We start from the raw sequence: 17,629 nt of genomic DNA, 5'->3' as shown, positions 1-17,629 counted from the left end.
GCCATCTCATTCACGTATGGAGGGAATGATAAAGCCCTCTATGCGCACTGCAGTTAGTCTCGTCTTGTCTTCGCTTTCGCTGTGGCGATGATACGTGAGAGGTTGTAATATATTCTTAGAAGGCTTACTGAACACTGGTTTCTGATACGTTGGCAAATAGGCTTTCGCGGAACAGGTATTGTTCGTCTTTAAGAGTCTGTCAGTTCAGGTTTCTCAGCATCTTAGTGACACTCGCCCATGGTTCAAACAAACGTTTGACAGAATGTGCTGACCTTGTTTGAACACGTTCAACATCACATGTGTTTGGTTCCTACACAGTGTTATAGGATGGGTCACATGAGCGTTTTGTAAGCAATCTCCTTTCTAGAATGACTGAACTTTCCTGTTATCTTACCAATGAATCGAAGTCTGCCACCCGTTTTGCCAATTTCATACCCTCATAAATTGTTATTTATAAGCATTTGTATGGTTTGACAGATTATAATTGTCAATCACTGATACTGTAATCGTAGGATGCTGTGTTTTACCGTTTTCTGACATGCATAATTTCATATTTCTTTACGTTTACAGCAAGTTCACACTTTGAAATTTTTCTAGATATGAGTGAATATTTATACAATTTTTTCTTACAATATTTCACTACAGATAATTGCATCGTTTACGAAACGCGTGAGGCGACTATTAACATTGTCTACTAGGTTACTAATGCACGAACAGCAAGAGTCCCAACGCACACCGTGGACCATGATCAAAGCTGCTTCTGTCTAAGGCTCCCCATGCTACATCCTCCCTACCACGAAATCCTCATTCCAGTCACAAATTTAGCTTGTACTCGCGTAACCGTACTTTTGTTAATAAGCTTGGGTGTGGTACAGGGCGGCAAACGTATTTTGGAACCCAGGAAACACTGCGCTCACCTTATTGCCTGAATCGGTGGTTTTCAGAATGTCAGGTGAGAAAAACGTAAATTAGGTTTCGTGCGACCGAGTTTTTCTGAATCCATACTGATCCTCATGGAGGAGATCATTCATTTTCTCCCTGATGTTGACGTTTTGCATAAGTTCAGTTGTTGCTCGAGTCCAGAAATGAATGCCCTGAGATGTATGCAAACGTCCGGCAGACGGAATGTACTAATTCTCAGACATGGTGCACGGCGAAATATTTGATCGTCGAGACGGCCAGATGTCTGATAGGACGGCTGCGCTGATAACGCACCGGCCGCACCCGTCTGCTGCTCCAGCCGTTGCTTAGTTCGCCGCTCGCTGCAACCGCACAGCAACGCACAGCAAGGCACCATGCGCCCCCAGCTGCTCCTGGCCGTCGCCATCGCTGTCGTCTGCTATGCATCCGCCGCTAGTGAGTACTCTCCTCTGAAACTGCCTCCTTCTGCAGGAGGTTTCTTTTGTTGAAAATCAGCGATCTCCATTTTGTTGTTACGGCAGCAGGCGTCTTCTCTATGTACACCCACGTTCAAATTACGATGTCTATAGCTCGCAGCAACACAAACACACACACACACACACACACACGATTTTTCCTATATTTATCTGGGGCAGAAGCATCATTGTTCCATAAGTAAACTGAAAATGAATCAAATCCATCGGTTCCGATCAAGGTTTCCGGAAGGCTTCCCATGATCATCACACCAATGCCGGAACTGCAGAACGCCTTCCAAACATTCGAAAATTAAGAACTGATTATCGGGATGTTTGACTGCCCAGTTTCACGAGTAGGGAATGAACGATGTAAAGATAAGTATGAATTTAATTCTACAAATCACTGAAATGTAAAGGTTATTTTTATTGTACTGTCCGCCCCCTGTAGCTGAGTGGTCAGCAAGACGGACTGTCAATCCTGAGGGCCCGGGTTTGATTCCCGGCTGGGTCGGAGATTTTCTCCCCTCAGGGACTGGGTGTTGTGTTGTCCTAATCACCATCATTTCATCCCCATCGACGCGCAAGTCGCCGAATTGGCGTCAAATAGAAAGACTTGCACCAGGCGAGCGGTCTACCCGACGGGAGGCCCTCGTCACACGACATTATATATATATTCTACTGCCTCAAACTGTTTCTTAGTGTATCTGATGTATGTAGAGCAAAAATAACGATTGCTTATGGCTCTCTCTTGTGGGAAAATGTCATAATACTGTAAAAATATACGTTCAATCTCCTAAACATCTAGTGTCTCCTTATATTGTCAAATAATGACCACTGTCATCTTTGGTCTGTCTAGAAGTAGCGAGATGAGGAGAGTGGAAACATGGAAGGCTGTCAATGTAAGCGGCACTGAAAGGCTAGATCTGTGTCAGTAAGTTGGTTTATTCGTGCCTTGCATGGTATCTTCCACGTTAGAGCGCCTATTCACAAAGCTAAAGAATTAAATAATTATTTGCCAATCAAAAAAGAATAAATGAGGGTATCCAATGTGGTGAAACACGTGCATCGTTCTCGTGAATGCATAATAATGATACCCTAAATATGATACATATCAAAGACAAAAATGCTGTCCATTGAAGTAAAGTGTTTAACTAGACATATCACGTAGTAATACAAATACTCTCTAAAATTAATTGCTAACATTATTTTACGGCATATCTTTGCCAGATATTATGTTAAAAGGAAATACTTATACCATGCAATAACAGGTAGAAAAGCGTAAAATCGGCGAATGTAACCTGTTGCACTCTTTCGATATGTGACGTACATAATACTAACCAAGTGTGACCTACAACAGTCACAAATTGTCGGGGTCCTTTTCGAACCAAAGATTTAACTACAAAGAAACAGTTTTTATGTGGATTTAGACTTGTCACCCTCCAGATATGCTTTTTATGGACTTTTTATTATAACTGGGTAAAGTAGTTTCGGCTGTATCATGGCTCGTAGAACAATAATTTGAAATTTTAGCAATGGGGTCAGAAAACACCCCAGATACACAACACGTGAGTAAAAAATATGAATTATTCTGGAGATCATTAATCTCGTGCTTAGATTTGTATAAGTACATAACAAAACTTTCTACATCATTTGATCCTGTTTAGATAACTAATTACTTAAACGTGAAGTTTCTTAAAATGATTTGGGAGTATCGATTTCTTAAACTTATATGACAGGTTCCAAATTATACTGCCTGACGAAAAAAATGAAGCACCCAAGACATGGTCTGATGTAATTTCGTACATGTACACACAGACGGCGGGTAAGGTGTAGTTGGGTGTATAGAAGGTGTGGACAGCGTCAGAAGTTGAGTGTTTACTGTGAAGGTCACGGAGATACAGCTTACTCGTTTGAGCCTTATCACCTGGCAGAGTTTGAAGGAGCCGCATTGTAGGTCTCCATTTTGACGGATGAACAAATCGTGGAGGCCGCCGGAGTGGCCGAGCAGTTCTAGGCGCTACAGTCTGCAACCGCGCGACCGCTACGGTCGCAGGTTCGAATCCTGCCTCGGGCATGGATGTGTGTGATGTCCTTAGGTTAGTTAGGTTTAAGTAGTTCTAAGTTATAGGGGACTGATGACCTCAGAAGTTGAGTCCAATAGTGCTCAGAGCCATTTTTGCAAATCGTGCAGTATCCGGATTTCTGAAGAATTCTGATGTGACAGTGGCCCGAGGTGGACTGCATTGAAACGTGAGGTCAGGTATGCTCGTCGTCAAATGCCAGTCGACTACGTCTGACTATCACAAGGGAGGATTGTGCACCAAGGACATCAGAACCGCTTCACGTCTGCACTCTCCATCTGAGAACAATTAATGGACTCCACGCAACATCCTGGGTCATCCTGCGCCATTGGTCGGAGATTAGCAGCAGCTCGATCAAGGAATCACTATGCAATGCATGGGTTGCAGTTAACACCACAACACAAACGAGTGAGTTTGGTGTGTGCTGTGACTGAGAAAGATGAACTTCTGATGAAGTCGTATCGAATTCAACGATAACGTGCGGTTCCCCGCTACCCCAGATCATCATTGGCGAGTATGGCAGCAACCTGCGGAGAGGTCCTAGTCTTCCAAAGTTTTGGAGAGGCACAGCTGTGTCACTCCCGGCGTCATGGTGTGGGGAGCCGTGGAGTGTGACTTCAGGCCACGGCTGATAGTGATTGAGGGAACTCTAACGACTCAATAATAATACACGGACGTTAAAGTCCTCGTGTGCTTCCTCTCGCGCGACAGTGTCGAGGCCATTTTTCAACAGAACAATGCTCGTACACAAATATCAAGTGTCTCTCTGAACTGACTGTGTGAAGTTTGGGTACTCTCGTGGTCAGTAAGATTCCCAGACCTGTTCCGATAAAACATGTGTAGGATGTCAACTTAGTACCAGTGACAATATCCAGGATATCAAGAACCAGTTGCTACATTTGTGGGCCAGCTCGCGTCAGGGCAGAATACAACGGCTTCATGACACCATTCCCAACCAAATCAGAACATACGCCCAGGCCAGGCGGCTACAACGTCATTCTGATAAGTGGACTATTTACACTGTGGCGTTCTTTGGAAATTTCACTCGATTATGAAATCACTGAAATAGCAGCATGTACCCTCTCAACCTGTGAAGTTCCATTTCATTTCCCATTCTGAGGGCATCTCCATTTTTTCAGGCAGTGTATTATCAAATGCTGCGGTCCCAGGTTCGGATCCTGCCTCGGGCTTGGATGTGTGTGATGTCGTTAGGTTAGTTAGGTTTAAGTAGTTCTAAGTCTACGGGACTGATGACCTCAGATGTTAAGTCCCATAATGCTTAGAGCCATTTTTTTGTATTATCAATGATGAAATACACTGAAGAGCCAAATAAACTGATACATCTGTCAAATATCGTGTAGGGCTCCTGCGAGCACGCAGAAATGCCGCAACACGACGTGGAACGGACTCGAAAATGTCTGAAGTAGTGCTGCAGGGAAATGACACCATGAATCCTGCAGGGTTGTCCATAAATCCGTAAGAGTATAAGGCGGTGGAGATCTCTTCTGAAGAGCATGTTGCAAGGCATCCCAGATATGCTCAATAATGTCCATGCCTGGGGAGTTAGGTGGCCAGCGGAATTGTTTAAACTCTGAACAGTATTCCTGGAGCCACTTTGTAGCAATTTTGGACGTGTGAGGTGTCCCATTGTCCTGCTGGAATTGCCCAAGTCCGTCGGAACGCACAATGGACATGAATGGATGCAGATAATCAGACAGTGTTCTTACGTAACTGTCACTTGGCAGAGTCGTATCTAGATGCATCAGGGCTCCAATATTATTCCAACTCCAAGCGCCCTACACCATTACATAGCCTCCACCAGGTTGAACAGTTCCCTTCTGACATGCAGGGTCCATGGATTCATGAGGTTGTCTCCATATCCCAACACGCCCATCCGCTCGATAAAATTTGAAACGAGACTTGTCCGACCAGGTAACATGTTTCTAGGTATCAACAGACCAATGTCGGTGTTGACAAGTCCAGGCAATGCGTAAAGCTTTGTGTCGTGCAGTCATCAAGGGTACACGAGTGGTCCTTCGGCTCCGAAAGCCCATATCGATGATGTTTCATTGAATGAAACTTCCTGGCAGATTAAAACTGTGTGCGCGACCGAGACTCGAACTCGGGACCTTTGCCTTGCCTTTCGCGGGCAAGTGCTCCACCGTCTGAGCTACCGAAGCACGACTCACGCCTGGTCCTCACAGCTTCACTTCTGCCACTATCTCGTCTCCTACCTTCCAAACTTTACAGGCCCGCGAAAGGCAAAGGTCCCGAGTTCGAGTCTCGGTCGGGCACACAGTTTTAATCTGCCAGGAAGTTTCATATCAGCGCACACTCCGCTGCAGAGTGAAAATCTCATTCTTTCATTGAATGGTTCGCACGCTGACACTTCTTGTTGGCCCAGCACTGAACTCTGCACCCGTTTACGGAACGGTTGTAGTTGTCACGTTGAACGTTTCTCTTCAGTCGTCGTTGGTCCCGTTCTTGCAGGATCTTTTTCTGGTCGTAGTGCTGTGGGAGATTTGTTGTTTTACCGGATCCCTGATATTCACGGTACACTCGTGAAATAGTGGTACAGGAAAACCCCACTTCATCACTACCTAGGAGATGCTGTGTCTCGTCGCTCGTGCGCCGACTATAGCACCACGTTCAAACTCACTTAAATCTTGATAACCTGACACTGTAGCAGCTGAAACCGATCTAACAACTGCGCAAGACACTTGTTGTCTTATATAGGCGTTGCCGACCGCAGCGCCGTACTCTGCCTGTTTACATATCTCTGTATTTGAACAGACATGCCTACATCAGTTTCTTTGGCGCTTTAGCGTAACTCAGCAATACATTAACAGGAAAATCGAAATGCTTCACCTAAGCGTAAGTGACTTACATTATGTCCAGTTGTTTCTTTCCTGATTGCTAGATACTTGCTTGCACCTTTTTGTAAACAGACATGTAATTTGAGGAACAGATCAACTTAGTGGTAGCGTTAGGTAAAACTTTTACTATAGCTTACCCTGATAGCCATAGGTGTTACCAATCTACACTCCTGAAAATTGAAATAAGAACACCGTGAATTCATTGTCCCAGGAAGGGGAAACTTTATTGACACATTCCTGGGGTCAGATACATCACATGATCACACTGACAGAACCACAGGCACATAGACACAGGCAACAGAGCATGCACAATGTCGGCACTAGTACAGTGTATATCCACCTTTCGCAGCAATGCAGGCTGCTATTCTCCCATGGAGACGATCGTACAGATGCTGGATGTAGTCCTGTGGAACGGCTTTCCATGCCATTTCCACCTGGCGCCTCAGTTGGACCAGCGTTCGTGCTGGACGTGCAGACCGCGTGAGACGACGCTTCATCCAGTCCCAAACATGCTCAATGGGGGACAGATCCGGAGATCTTGCTGGCCAGGGTAGTTGACTTACACCTTCTAGAGCACGTTGGGTGGCACGGGATACATGCGGACGTGCATTGTCCTGTTGGAACAGCAAGTTCCCTTGCCGGTCTAGGAATGGTAGAACGATGGGTTCGATGACGGTTTGGATGTACCGTGCACTATTCAGTGTCCCCTCGACGATCACCAGTGGTGTACGGCCAGTGTAGGAGATCGCTCCCCACACCATGATGCCGGGTGTTGGCCCTGTGTGCCTCGGTCGTATGCAGTCCTGATTGTGGCGCTCACCTGCACGGCGCCAAACACGCATACGACCATCATTGGCACCAAGGCAGAAGCGACTCTCATCGCTGAAGACGACACGTCTCCATTCGTCCCTCCATTCACGCCTGTCGCGACACCACTGGAGGCGGGCTGCACGATGTTGGGGCGTGAGCGGAAGACGGCTTAACGGTGTGCGGGACCGTAGCCCAGCTTCATGGAGACGGTTGCGAATGGTCCTCGCCGATACCCCAGGAGCAACAGTGTCCCTAATTTGCTGGGAAGTGGCGGTGCGGTCCCCTACGGCACTGCGTAGGATTCTACGGTCTTGGCGTGCATCCGTGCGTCGCTGCGGTCCGGTCCCAAGTCGACGGGCACGTGCACCTTCCGCCGACCACTGGCGACAACATCGATGTACTGTGGAGACCTCACGCCCCACGTGTTGAGCAATTCGGCGGTACGTCCACCCGGCCTCCCGCATGCCCACTATACGCCCTCGCTCAAAGTCCGTCAACTGCACATACGGTTCACGTCCACGCTGTCGCGGCATGCTACCAGTGTTAAAGACTGCGATGGAGCTCCGTATGCCACGGCAAACTGGCTGACACTGACGGCGGCGGTGCACAAATGCTGCGCAGCTAGCGCCATTCGACGGCCAACACCGCGGTTCCTGGTGTGTCCGCTGTGCCGTGCGTGTGATCATTGCTTGTACAGTCCTCTCGCAGTGTCCGGAGCAAGTATGGTGGGTCTGACACACCGGTGTCAATGTGTTCTTTTTTCCATTTCCAGGAGTGTATTTACGGAGATGTTCAAGTGCTACCAACGTACTTGAAAATGTTGCCTTGAGCCAAAAGCGGTTCTATTACTTGTCAGATACCCCAACGACTTTTGGTACTGTTACACTATAATCGCGTAACATCGACGTAGTTAAGATTGCAAGAGAATTTAGTTGCTGATCTCTCAGTGTTCATGAAGGCATGCTGGATGAATCACCGAAAACAGAATCGATTTTGTGTGTGCCCAAATGAAATGTGATCATGCAGTCAGTCAACAAATAACAAGAAGTTTTGTGATTTATATCATTTAAGAAGGGACCAAATTAAGATTGGCCATTGGAACATATTTTCTGGTGTTACCTTCATAAATAAATCTGATTTAGTAATAGCCGTTGCTGTTTCAAAATACGTCTAATGTACATCTCATTTGAGTTATGGGAAAAGAAAAAACGAAAAAACGGGGCACGGTCCAGCTTGCGTGAAATGAATGGCAAATATTGAGAATAACTTGGCTTCTTTATCGCATGCCACTGTGAGAGAGTTTGTCGTGATGTAGAAACCGAATGTATGGGTACAATTATGAGTATAGCCGATGAATATCCTCACATGGGACCTTCAAAACTGATAATCAACTGCTTCAGTAATATGCACAAGAAGTAAGGGCTAGGTAATGGGACGCAAATCTACTGTACTAAAGAAAGAGGACAGTTTTCTTGCTTCCAGATAGAACGACCTTGACCGTAAGCAACTGAAGGACCCGGTAAATACTGACTGGTGCGTTTTCAATTTTGGTGTTGCACCCAACACAGTTATTGTTCAAATGACACAGAAAAAATGTACAGTTGTTTTCTTTTAGGCGTTATAAAACATCCCAGCTAACTTATAATGATGCTTCGTGTCTGGAAGAGACGAAGCAACATAATAAACTCAGTGTTATAATAGGTGTTCAACATATTTGCCTACATTATTTATTATGGTGAACGTCATTTAGCGAATAGAAATTTGTTGAAGTGTTGCATCTTTCAGTTGTTCCTACTCGTCAGTCTGTTTTGTTCTCTTTCTTTGCATTTAAATAATGATAATCGTGACAGAAACAGTATTTCTTCGTCACGCCCAACGATTTTTTTTAGGCAAAACGACATCTGCTGCTCGACAGGGTCTATTATTCTCTTTAGTAACGCTATTATTCAACTACTGATTCATAAACTTTTCCACCATCGTTTGCAAGTGGTGAGGTATTCTACACTGTTTCCAAGACCAGAGATTTTTCCCTCATCAGGATTTTGTGTAGTGTAGTGGATTTCACCAGCAATGGTTCACTAGGACTGAATAAATCTGTGAAAAGTTTCTCCATAGCTAGCCTATCTTCTCTATTCAAATGCTGTGCTTTCTAGCGTATCGCAGATGTACTGACAGTGAGTTTATGGCACAGGTTGACATTTTACTTATAAAAATCGTTCTCATCCAGCACTTTCAGACTGGCAACTAATAACCTCTTTGCTAAAACAATCTCATTGACGCCAAAACCATCCATACTATCCAGAAGCGTAGAATCTCTATTCACTTCATGCACACACGTCATGCTCCTATGTATAAAACGACGCAATGTATCAAATTCGTCATTCTTTCCAAACATCCTACTAAACACAAAATATTATTCAGTAGGTCAGTACCAAAATCTTACCCACAGTAATTTCTCTGTGCATTTCAGTACTCTGTCAATGAACTGAGCCTTAATGATTCTGTACATCGATGGCAGCCAAGATTTCCCCAGGCCCAAGTGCCAAGGCACTCTTCACATTTCGTCTGTACACCGAGGGTGGACAAGATTTCTGTTCGCGGGCCATCCCCAGGCCTGAGTGCCAAGACGCTCAGCCTTGCTTCACATTTCATCTGCACACCGAGGGTGGCCAAGATTTCGGCTCACTGGCCATACCCAGGCCTAAGTGCTAAGGCGCTCAGACTTGCTTCACATTTCCACCATGGCCACACCACGCTGCCTGAGCGCGGGGAGAGGGAAAAGGCGAAAACAGCGAACGCGCCAGATTTAAATGACAGCACAGTCGCATTGCATGAGACTTGTTTTTATATTTCACAGCTATCATTTTTGACACACTGAAAACAAATTAATTTTTATTTGGTACAAACTGTAGGCATACGGAGAGTCGCAGACAGCCGGCCGAAGTGGCCGTGCGGTTAAAGGCGCTGCAGTCTGGAACCGCAAGACCGCTACGGTCGCAGGTTCGAATCCTGCCACGGGCATGGATGTTTGTGATGTCCTTAGGTTAGTTAGGTTTAACTAGTTATAAGTTCTAGGGGACTAATGACCTCAGCAGTTGAGTCCCATAGTGCTCAGAGCCATTTGAACCATTATTTGAAGAGTCGCAGACAACTTCACAGAGTTTCTCACTCAAGTTGCCACATAATCATGGCTTTTTAGTTTCATAATCGAAAATAGGTCTTTCACGTAACTATGTCGATCGAAATATTGCAACACGTTTGCATACTCATAGTAGAGACATGTAAAATCTACCTGAGGACAGCAATGTAGACGTTGTGGACAGTTTTGACGTAAAAAGACTTGTCATCGAAGCTGGAATTATCTTGCAGTTCCATCAGTTACAACTGCACATACACAGGGCACTTTAAGTTGAAACGGTAAACAGACTCGTAAACAGCTCTAAAAGAGATATAGGACTGACACTGTCTTCAAAACATTTGTTAAACTGTCCTTTTAATTCTTGCAAGGCCACAGTGAGTTCTCCAAACCTCGCGCTTTCTTTAACACCAGTGAAATTAGGGAACTGTGTCACTTCTACAACGCGATTTTCTTTTTAAATGCATAGGTATCAAATAAGAAAGAAGTTACTGTGCAATTTTTTACTGTGGACAGTGTGCACCCAAGTCCACTTAAAATGCGAAGTCTGCAATCAATTCCGGATGTTCTAATTTTAGTTCGTGCACTGCTTTTTCCTTCATAAATTGAACAACAGCGAGTTTTAAATCGAAAAGTCGTTCCTGGCGTGGCCCTCGAAAACAAAATACTTTGCAATAATATATGATCTACACTCTTACTTCATTTCCACTGAAAACTGTTGCAACTGACTATGGAATAATGGATGCGACTTCAGGAATTTTGCTGTTCCTAACACCAATTTTTTCAAGTGCTCATTGACTGAAAATTTAGCACCTAATACTTCTTGATGCACAGAACAATGAATCCGTCTGCCCATTGCTGTTATTGTTTGCTCTTTCATTGTCGTCTAAATGTTTACATTCTCTCTGCATGGTACTGTAATGTCGTTTGACAGCAAATAAGTAGCACCCATCGCTTATGCGAACTGAGGATTCTCATTACTCTCTTCTGTAATTCGTATTTATTTTAATGGATTGGGATTATAGATTGCTAGATATCCTCTTTTTGCAGAAACAGCCACTGAATCTGTGAAGGCCTTTGGTATCAAGAACAAATAGCAAGGGGTAAACAGTGCTGACACCACGAATGGAGAACTGTTGTGCCCATCGAAAAATGTCGCACCGCAATGGTAAATGAAATGTCTTGCTTTTCTGGGTACTTCCGAGAAGGACCGAACCTTGGCATGCCTGTAGGCCGCACACGCTGCAAGCGCAAAGTTTGGCACACCGGTGTAGTCATTATTTGCTTCTACCCTAACGATAGGGAACCTTGTGACAGTGTATCATCTCTTCTCCCAGCAGGAACAATGTCCCAGTGAATTCAACAGATCAATTAATTTCTGTATGATTTTTATTTATTTGCTCGTTATTCGACAGAATAATATTTATACATTCACTCACCGTCCGCCCCCGGTAGCTGAATGGTCACCGTCACGGTAGCTCAGCGTGTTCGGTCAGAGGGTTAGCTGCTCTCTGTAATAAAAAAAAACTGAGTTAATAGATCAACGACGAACTTAAACGGATGTCTTACGACGTCCGCCCCGTGCAGATGCAACGAACAAAATGAGATTTAAAAAAAAAGAAAAGAAATGGTCAGCGTGACGTATTGTCAATCCTCTGGGCCCGGGTTCGATTCCCGGCTTGGTCGGGGTATTATCTCCGCCCAGGGACTAGGTGTTGTGCTGTTATCATCATCCTATCATCCTCATCGACTGCAGGTCGCCGAAGTGGCGTCAAATTGAAAGACCAGAACCCGGCGAACGGCTTGCCCGGCAGGAGGCCCTAGCCATACGATTAAATAAATTCACTCATCAAACAGTACAAGCCTAAGATATTAAAATATCACAAGTTGGTATTTTTTTGCTCTTACCAAAGTGATTGACTACGTAGATTGTGTCACTCTGTTAGAAAAACTCAAGTTTTATGGAACCAGTTACTTTTTTCACACAGCTCGTTTGAATCATACTTAACAAACAGAGTGCAATAAGCTGGACTAGATAAATCAAACAATGTTTTAAAAGTAGAAAATTTTAGTGGCTGGGCATAAAATACAAAGGAAGTCCCACAGGGATCAATTTTGTATCTGTTCCTAATCCTTATATACGCGAATGACCTTCCGCTTGACATTAAACGGGCAGAATCTGTAGTTCGTGCAGATGATATTAATGTAATAATTACTCCAATCAGAGAGGAAGAAAAAGAAGAGAGTCAAAATGATATTTTCCAAATAATTATAAAGTGGTTATCAGAAAAATGACTCCTTAAATTTTGAAAAAGACATATTCACTTCTGTATAACAAATAGTCATACCAACAATTGATGTAGCATATGACCAGGAGTCAGTAGACAGGGAGGAATGCTACAAACGTTTGGGTGTACATCTTGATGGGAACTTGATATGAAAGAAGTGTATTACAGAGATTCTCAATCGACTAAGTTCAATTACGTTTCCTCTTTGTATAATTGCTCATCTTGGAAACAAATGAATTAACGTACTGACGTATTTTGCAAATTTCCATTTAATTATGTCTTACGAAATAATTTTCTGGGGTAATTCTCCGTCTATAGTACTAATTAAAGTTAAAATCTTCTGCATTGTTAGGCCGCGTCATATTTCCTTCCAAAATAATCTACGTTTCCTCCACACTGCTGGGATCTTCTTCAGGATGTTACGGTATCCACTATTGCTAGAACAGTTTACAAGCAATATCCTGAAGAAGATACCAGCAGAGGGGTCGAAACATCGATTATTTTAGAAGGAAATATGACGCAGCCTAACAACCCACAAGATTTTAAGTCAAGTGGTAACGACCACGAAAGCCTGTAATCTTACATGAAGTACTGATTGCACATAGGCGAACAGTAACAATAATATGTGGTGTTTACCCGCAGTCGTCATGTAGACACTTCTTCAAGGAGCTAGGAATTTTAACTACGCCACTACAATAGAGATATTCGCTAATGAAGTTCGTCATGAATAATTCATCAAAATTTGAGAACAGCGAGGTTCACAATTACAACACTAGAGGGAAAAATTACTTTTGTTACCCGTTATTAAAGCGCAATTCTTCAGAAAGGCGTTCAATATGCGGCAAAAACTGGTTCAAATGGCTCTGAGCACTATGGGACTTAACTTCTGAGGTCATCAGTCCCCTAGAACTTAGAGCTACTTAAACCTAACTAACCTAAGGACATCACACACATCCATGCCCGAGGCAGGATTCGAACCTGCGACCACAGCGGTCGCGCAGTTCCGGACTGTAGCGCCTAGAACCGCTCGGCCACCCCGGCCAGCAATATGCGGCAACGAAAATCTTTGATCATTTTTCCAACAACATAAAATGTCTGATAGGTAGCAAAGCAAATTTTAAATATAACTTAAAATCATCTCTCTTGGATAATTCCTCATATTTCATGGGCGAATTTCTGTTTAAATACTGGTAGCCCGTAGAAAAATAAATAAATGAATAAAACTAATTTTAATTGTAGTTGTATGCGTAGGACTAAAAAAATAGGAAGTTCAGACTCACCACCGACAAATGAGCCCCCATGCTCAATAAATATTTTTGCACCACCCAATTACACTCCTCCTCTACACACTCCTTCGTAGCATTAAATTTTATTAGGAATGCCGTATGGCAGATTGGGGCCCCCTTTGGTGTTTAAAGAACGCGCACTAGATCCTCGTCCACTCTTTTTTCTATTTCTACAATGCTGTGTGTGCCGTCCTACCGCTCCGCACTCACGGGATTGTGGCTGGCGGCACGGGTTCAGAATGTGGCCTACAAACCCATATCTATAATATTTTACTCCCGTGGAAGAAAAAACACTGTCTCGCACCCGCCTCGCTACTCATATACAGCGCTGAACGAGTCCTTTCTTGAGCTGCTCAAATGTATGTGCTTTATTCAGCTTCTTATTGTACCTTATGTACATTAAGTTTCCGTCTCACCCACTAAGCGTAATTCGGACATTTGTAATCGTACTCTGTCTGTCCAGCTGCCTAGACCTGTAGCATCTTCCACATTATCTATGAATGCTGACAGATCCTCCATTGTCTTGCCCGAGAAAGGTGTAATCAGACTAGCCGCAGTCGAATCCAATAAAGGTGTGGTTACAGTGGATGATGCTTTTGTTTCCTTCATATCCTCTGACTTTTGTTACATACGACTATCACCTGTCATGAAAGTATCTACTCACGTTTGCAAATTCCCATTATGCTCACTCAACTAAGTCATCTGTTTCACCAAAGAATCAATGACTCCCTAAGTCATCGTCGCCCGTGTCTGTGAGCCTGGCATTTCTGGAAACTGTACCCACCAAAAAATACAGTAAACCTGACGACACACAAGAGAATATGAATAGCCACACTTAAATGTAATAACAGAAAGTGCTGTCAATTCTTGTGACGAATTATTAGCCATCTTAACTCTGAACACCGATGTGGCTTACGCTCATACTATTAGCATGTCACAGGCACTTTTTAAGTACAAGGGAACTCGTGGTCTGACAAATTTCACACCTTGCATATCATTGGGTGTAAATAGACTTCTCTAGTATTACCACTGAACTGAGACAAATTCGCAGAGCCTTCAGCTTTCACAAACTGCATTTGCAGATTCTTATGGCCATCAATTCCCACTACCATATTCGTGTATAGGAACGGAAGAGACCGGCAAAATAACACGTTCACTTACCACACTTGTTCTGTCGAAGCTGCTAACCGGAGTTGGCAGTTACTTTGAGGTTGGAACGTACTCTCGACGAATGGCAGACGTTGGCATTGAAACTCTTCTCACACCAAAGTGTAGAGATCGGGAGATGATCCTACAGCGACTGTTGTATCAGCCAATGGCAAATCAGCCTTGCCCCCACCTGGAAGTGGGTTGCAGCTGCAGTGGTGACTGGAATAATGCGAGGAACATCAGTAAAATATTTCTGATTATAAAATCCTTTATGGGTAAATTTGGAGAGGATATGGAGGCCAACAGGAACGGGAAACAACTCTTGGATTTCTGTGCCAGTATGGGCTTAGTAATCACAAACTCCTTTTTTAAACATAAGAACATTCACCGGTATACTTGGGAAGGCAGGGGAACCAGATCTGTCATTGACTATATAATAACAGATCAGGAATTCAGGAAGGCTGTGAGGGACATACGTGTATTCAGGGGATTCTTTGATGACACTGATCACGATTTAATCTGCAGTGAAATTGGTATTGTGAGGCCAAAAGTGCAGGAGGTCAGGTCCATATGTAGGAGGATAAGAGTAGAGAAACTTAATGGACAAGGTACAGGGACACAGTACTAGAAGTGGCTAAAGAATGTCTTGGAACAGTAGTGTGTAAAGGTAGGATGAAGCAAACAACTTGGTGGAATGACAAAGTCAAGGCAGCCTGTAAAAGGAAAAAGAAGGCGTATCAAAAATGGCTACATACTAGAACTCAGGTAGACAGAGAAAGTTATGTTGAAGAAAGAAACAAAGCCAAACAGATAATTGCAGCATCCAAGAAAAAATCTTGGGAAGACTTTGGAAACAGGTAGGAGACTTTGGGTCAAGCTGCTGGAAAACCATTCTGGAGTGTAATTAGCAGTCTTCGAAAGGGAGGTAAGAAGGAAATAAGTATTTTGGACAGGTCATGAAAACTGCTAGTGAATCCTGTTGATGCCTTGGGCAGTTGGAGGGAATATTTTGAAGAGTTGCTCTATGTAGGTGAAAATACGATCAGTAATGTTTCAGATTTCGATGTACAATGGGATAGGAATGATGATGGAAATAGGGTCATATTTGAGGAAGTGGAGAAAATGGTCAATAGATTGCAGTGCAATAAAGCGGCTGGGTGGATGAGATTAAGTCGGAACTCATCAAATACAGTGGAATGTCAGGTCTTAAATGGCTACACAGGATAATTGAAATGGCGTGGGAGTCGGGACAGGTTCCATCAGACTGGACGAAAGCAGTAATCACACCACTCTTTAAACATGGAAACAGAAAATATTGTAACAACTACAGAGGTATCTCTAATCAGCGTTGCTCTCAGGTATGGTTGAAAGGAAAGTGCGAGTATTAGTTGAGGACAAATTGGATGAAAATCACTGTGGGTTTAGGCCTCTTAGAGGCTGTCAGGACCAGATCTTTAGCTTACGGCAAATAATGGAGAAGTGTTACGAGTGAAACAGGGAATTGTATCTATGCTTTATAGATCTAGAAAAGGCATATGACCGGCTTCCTAGGAGGAAGCTATTGTCTGTTCTATGAGATTATGGAATAGGAGGCAAACTTTTGCAAGCAATTAAAGCTCTTTACATGGATAGTCAGGCAGCAGTTAGAGTTGACGGTAATTTGAGTTCATGGTTCAGAGTAGTTTCAGGGGTAAGACAAGGCTGCAGCCTGTCTCCACTGTTGTTCATATTATTTATGGATCATATGTTGAAAACAATAGACTCGCTGGGTGAGATTAAGATATGTGAACACAAAATAAGCAGTCTTGCATATGCGGCTGACTTAGTTGTGATGGCAGATTCGATTGAAAGTTTGCAAAGTAATATTTCAGAGCTTGGTCAGAAATGTAAGGACTATGGTATGAGGATTAGCATCTCCAAAACGAAAGTAATGTCAGTGGGAAAGAGAAATAAACGGATTGAGTGCCAAATAGGAGGAACAAAGTTAGAACAGGTGGACGGTTTCAAGTACTTAGGATGCACATTCTCACAGGAAGGCAACATAGTGAAAGAACTGGAAGCGAGGGGTAGCAAAGCTAATGCAGAGAGCGCTCAGCTACGATCTACTCTCTTCTGCAAGAAGGAAGTCAGTACCAAGACTAAGTTATCTGTGCAGCGTTCAATCTTTCGACCAACTTTGTTGTATGGGAGCGAAAGCTGGGTGGATTCAAGTTACCTTATCAATAAGGTTGAGATTACGGATATGAAAGTAGCTAGGATGATTGCAGGTACTAGGAGATGGGAACAATGGCAGTAGGGTGTCCACATTGAGGAAATCAAAGAAAAACTGGGAAGGAACTCTATAGATGTAGCAGTCAGGGCGAACTGGCTTAGATGGGGGGGGGGGGTCATGGTACACTCATGGGAGAAGCAAGGTTACCCAAGAGACTCATGGGTTCAGCAGTAGAGGGTAGGAGGAGTCGGGGTAGACCAAGGAGAAGGTACCTGGACTCGGTTAAGAAGGATTTTGAAGTAATAGGCTTAACATCAGGAGAGGCACCAATGTTTGCACGGAACAGGGGATCATGGAGGAATTTTATAAGGGGGACTATGCTCCAGACTGAACGCTGAAAGGCATAATGTCTTAT

The 17,629-nt window shown here is 43.8% G+C and overlaps 1 protein-coding gene across 1 annotated transcript in view; it reads left to right on the top strand.

The window, feature by feature from the left end:
* Nucleotides 1-1,229: 1,229 nt before the first annotated feature.
* LOC126253085 (cell death abnormality protein 1-like) overlaps nucleotides 1,230-17,629 on the top strand; it is a 195,285-nt gene continuing 178,885 nt past the window's right edge. Inside the window, exon 1 of the mRNA XM_049954189.1 lies at nucleotides 1,230-1,356. Coding sequence (XP_049810146.1) covers nucleotides 1,296-1,356 — 61 coding nt within the window. The 5' untranslated portion in view covers nucleotides 1,230-1,295. The remainder of the gene's footprint in view (nucleotides 1,357-17,629) is intronic.

This window comes from Schistocerca nitens, chromosome 1 (genome assembly GCF_023898315.1).
Source record: "Schistocerca nitens isolate TAMUIC-IGC-003100 chromosome 1, iqSchNite1.1, whole genome shotgun sequence".
NCBI classification, from domain to species: domain Eukaryota; kingdom Metazoa; phylum Arthropoda; class Insecta; order Orthoptera; family Acrididae; genus Schistocerca; species Schistocerca nitens.
Note: the sequence above shows the minus strand (reverse complement) of the source record. Positions and strands in the feature narration are given on the sequence as shown.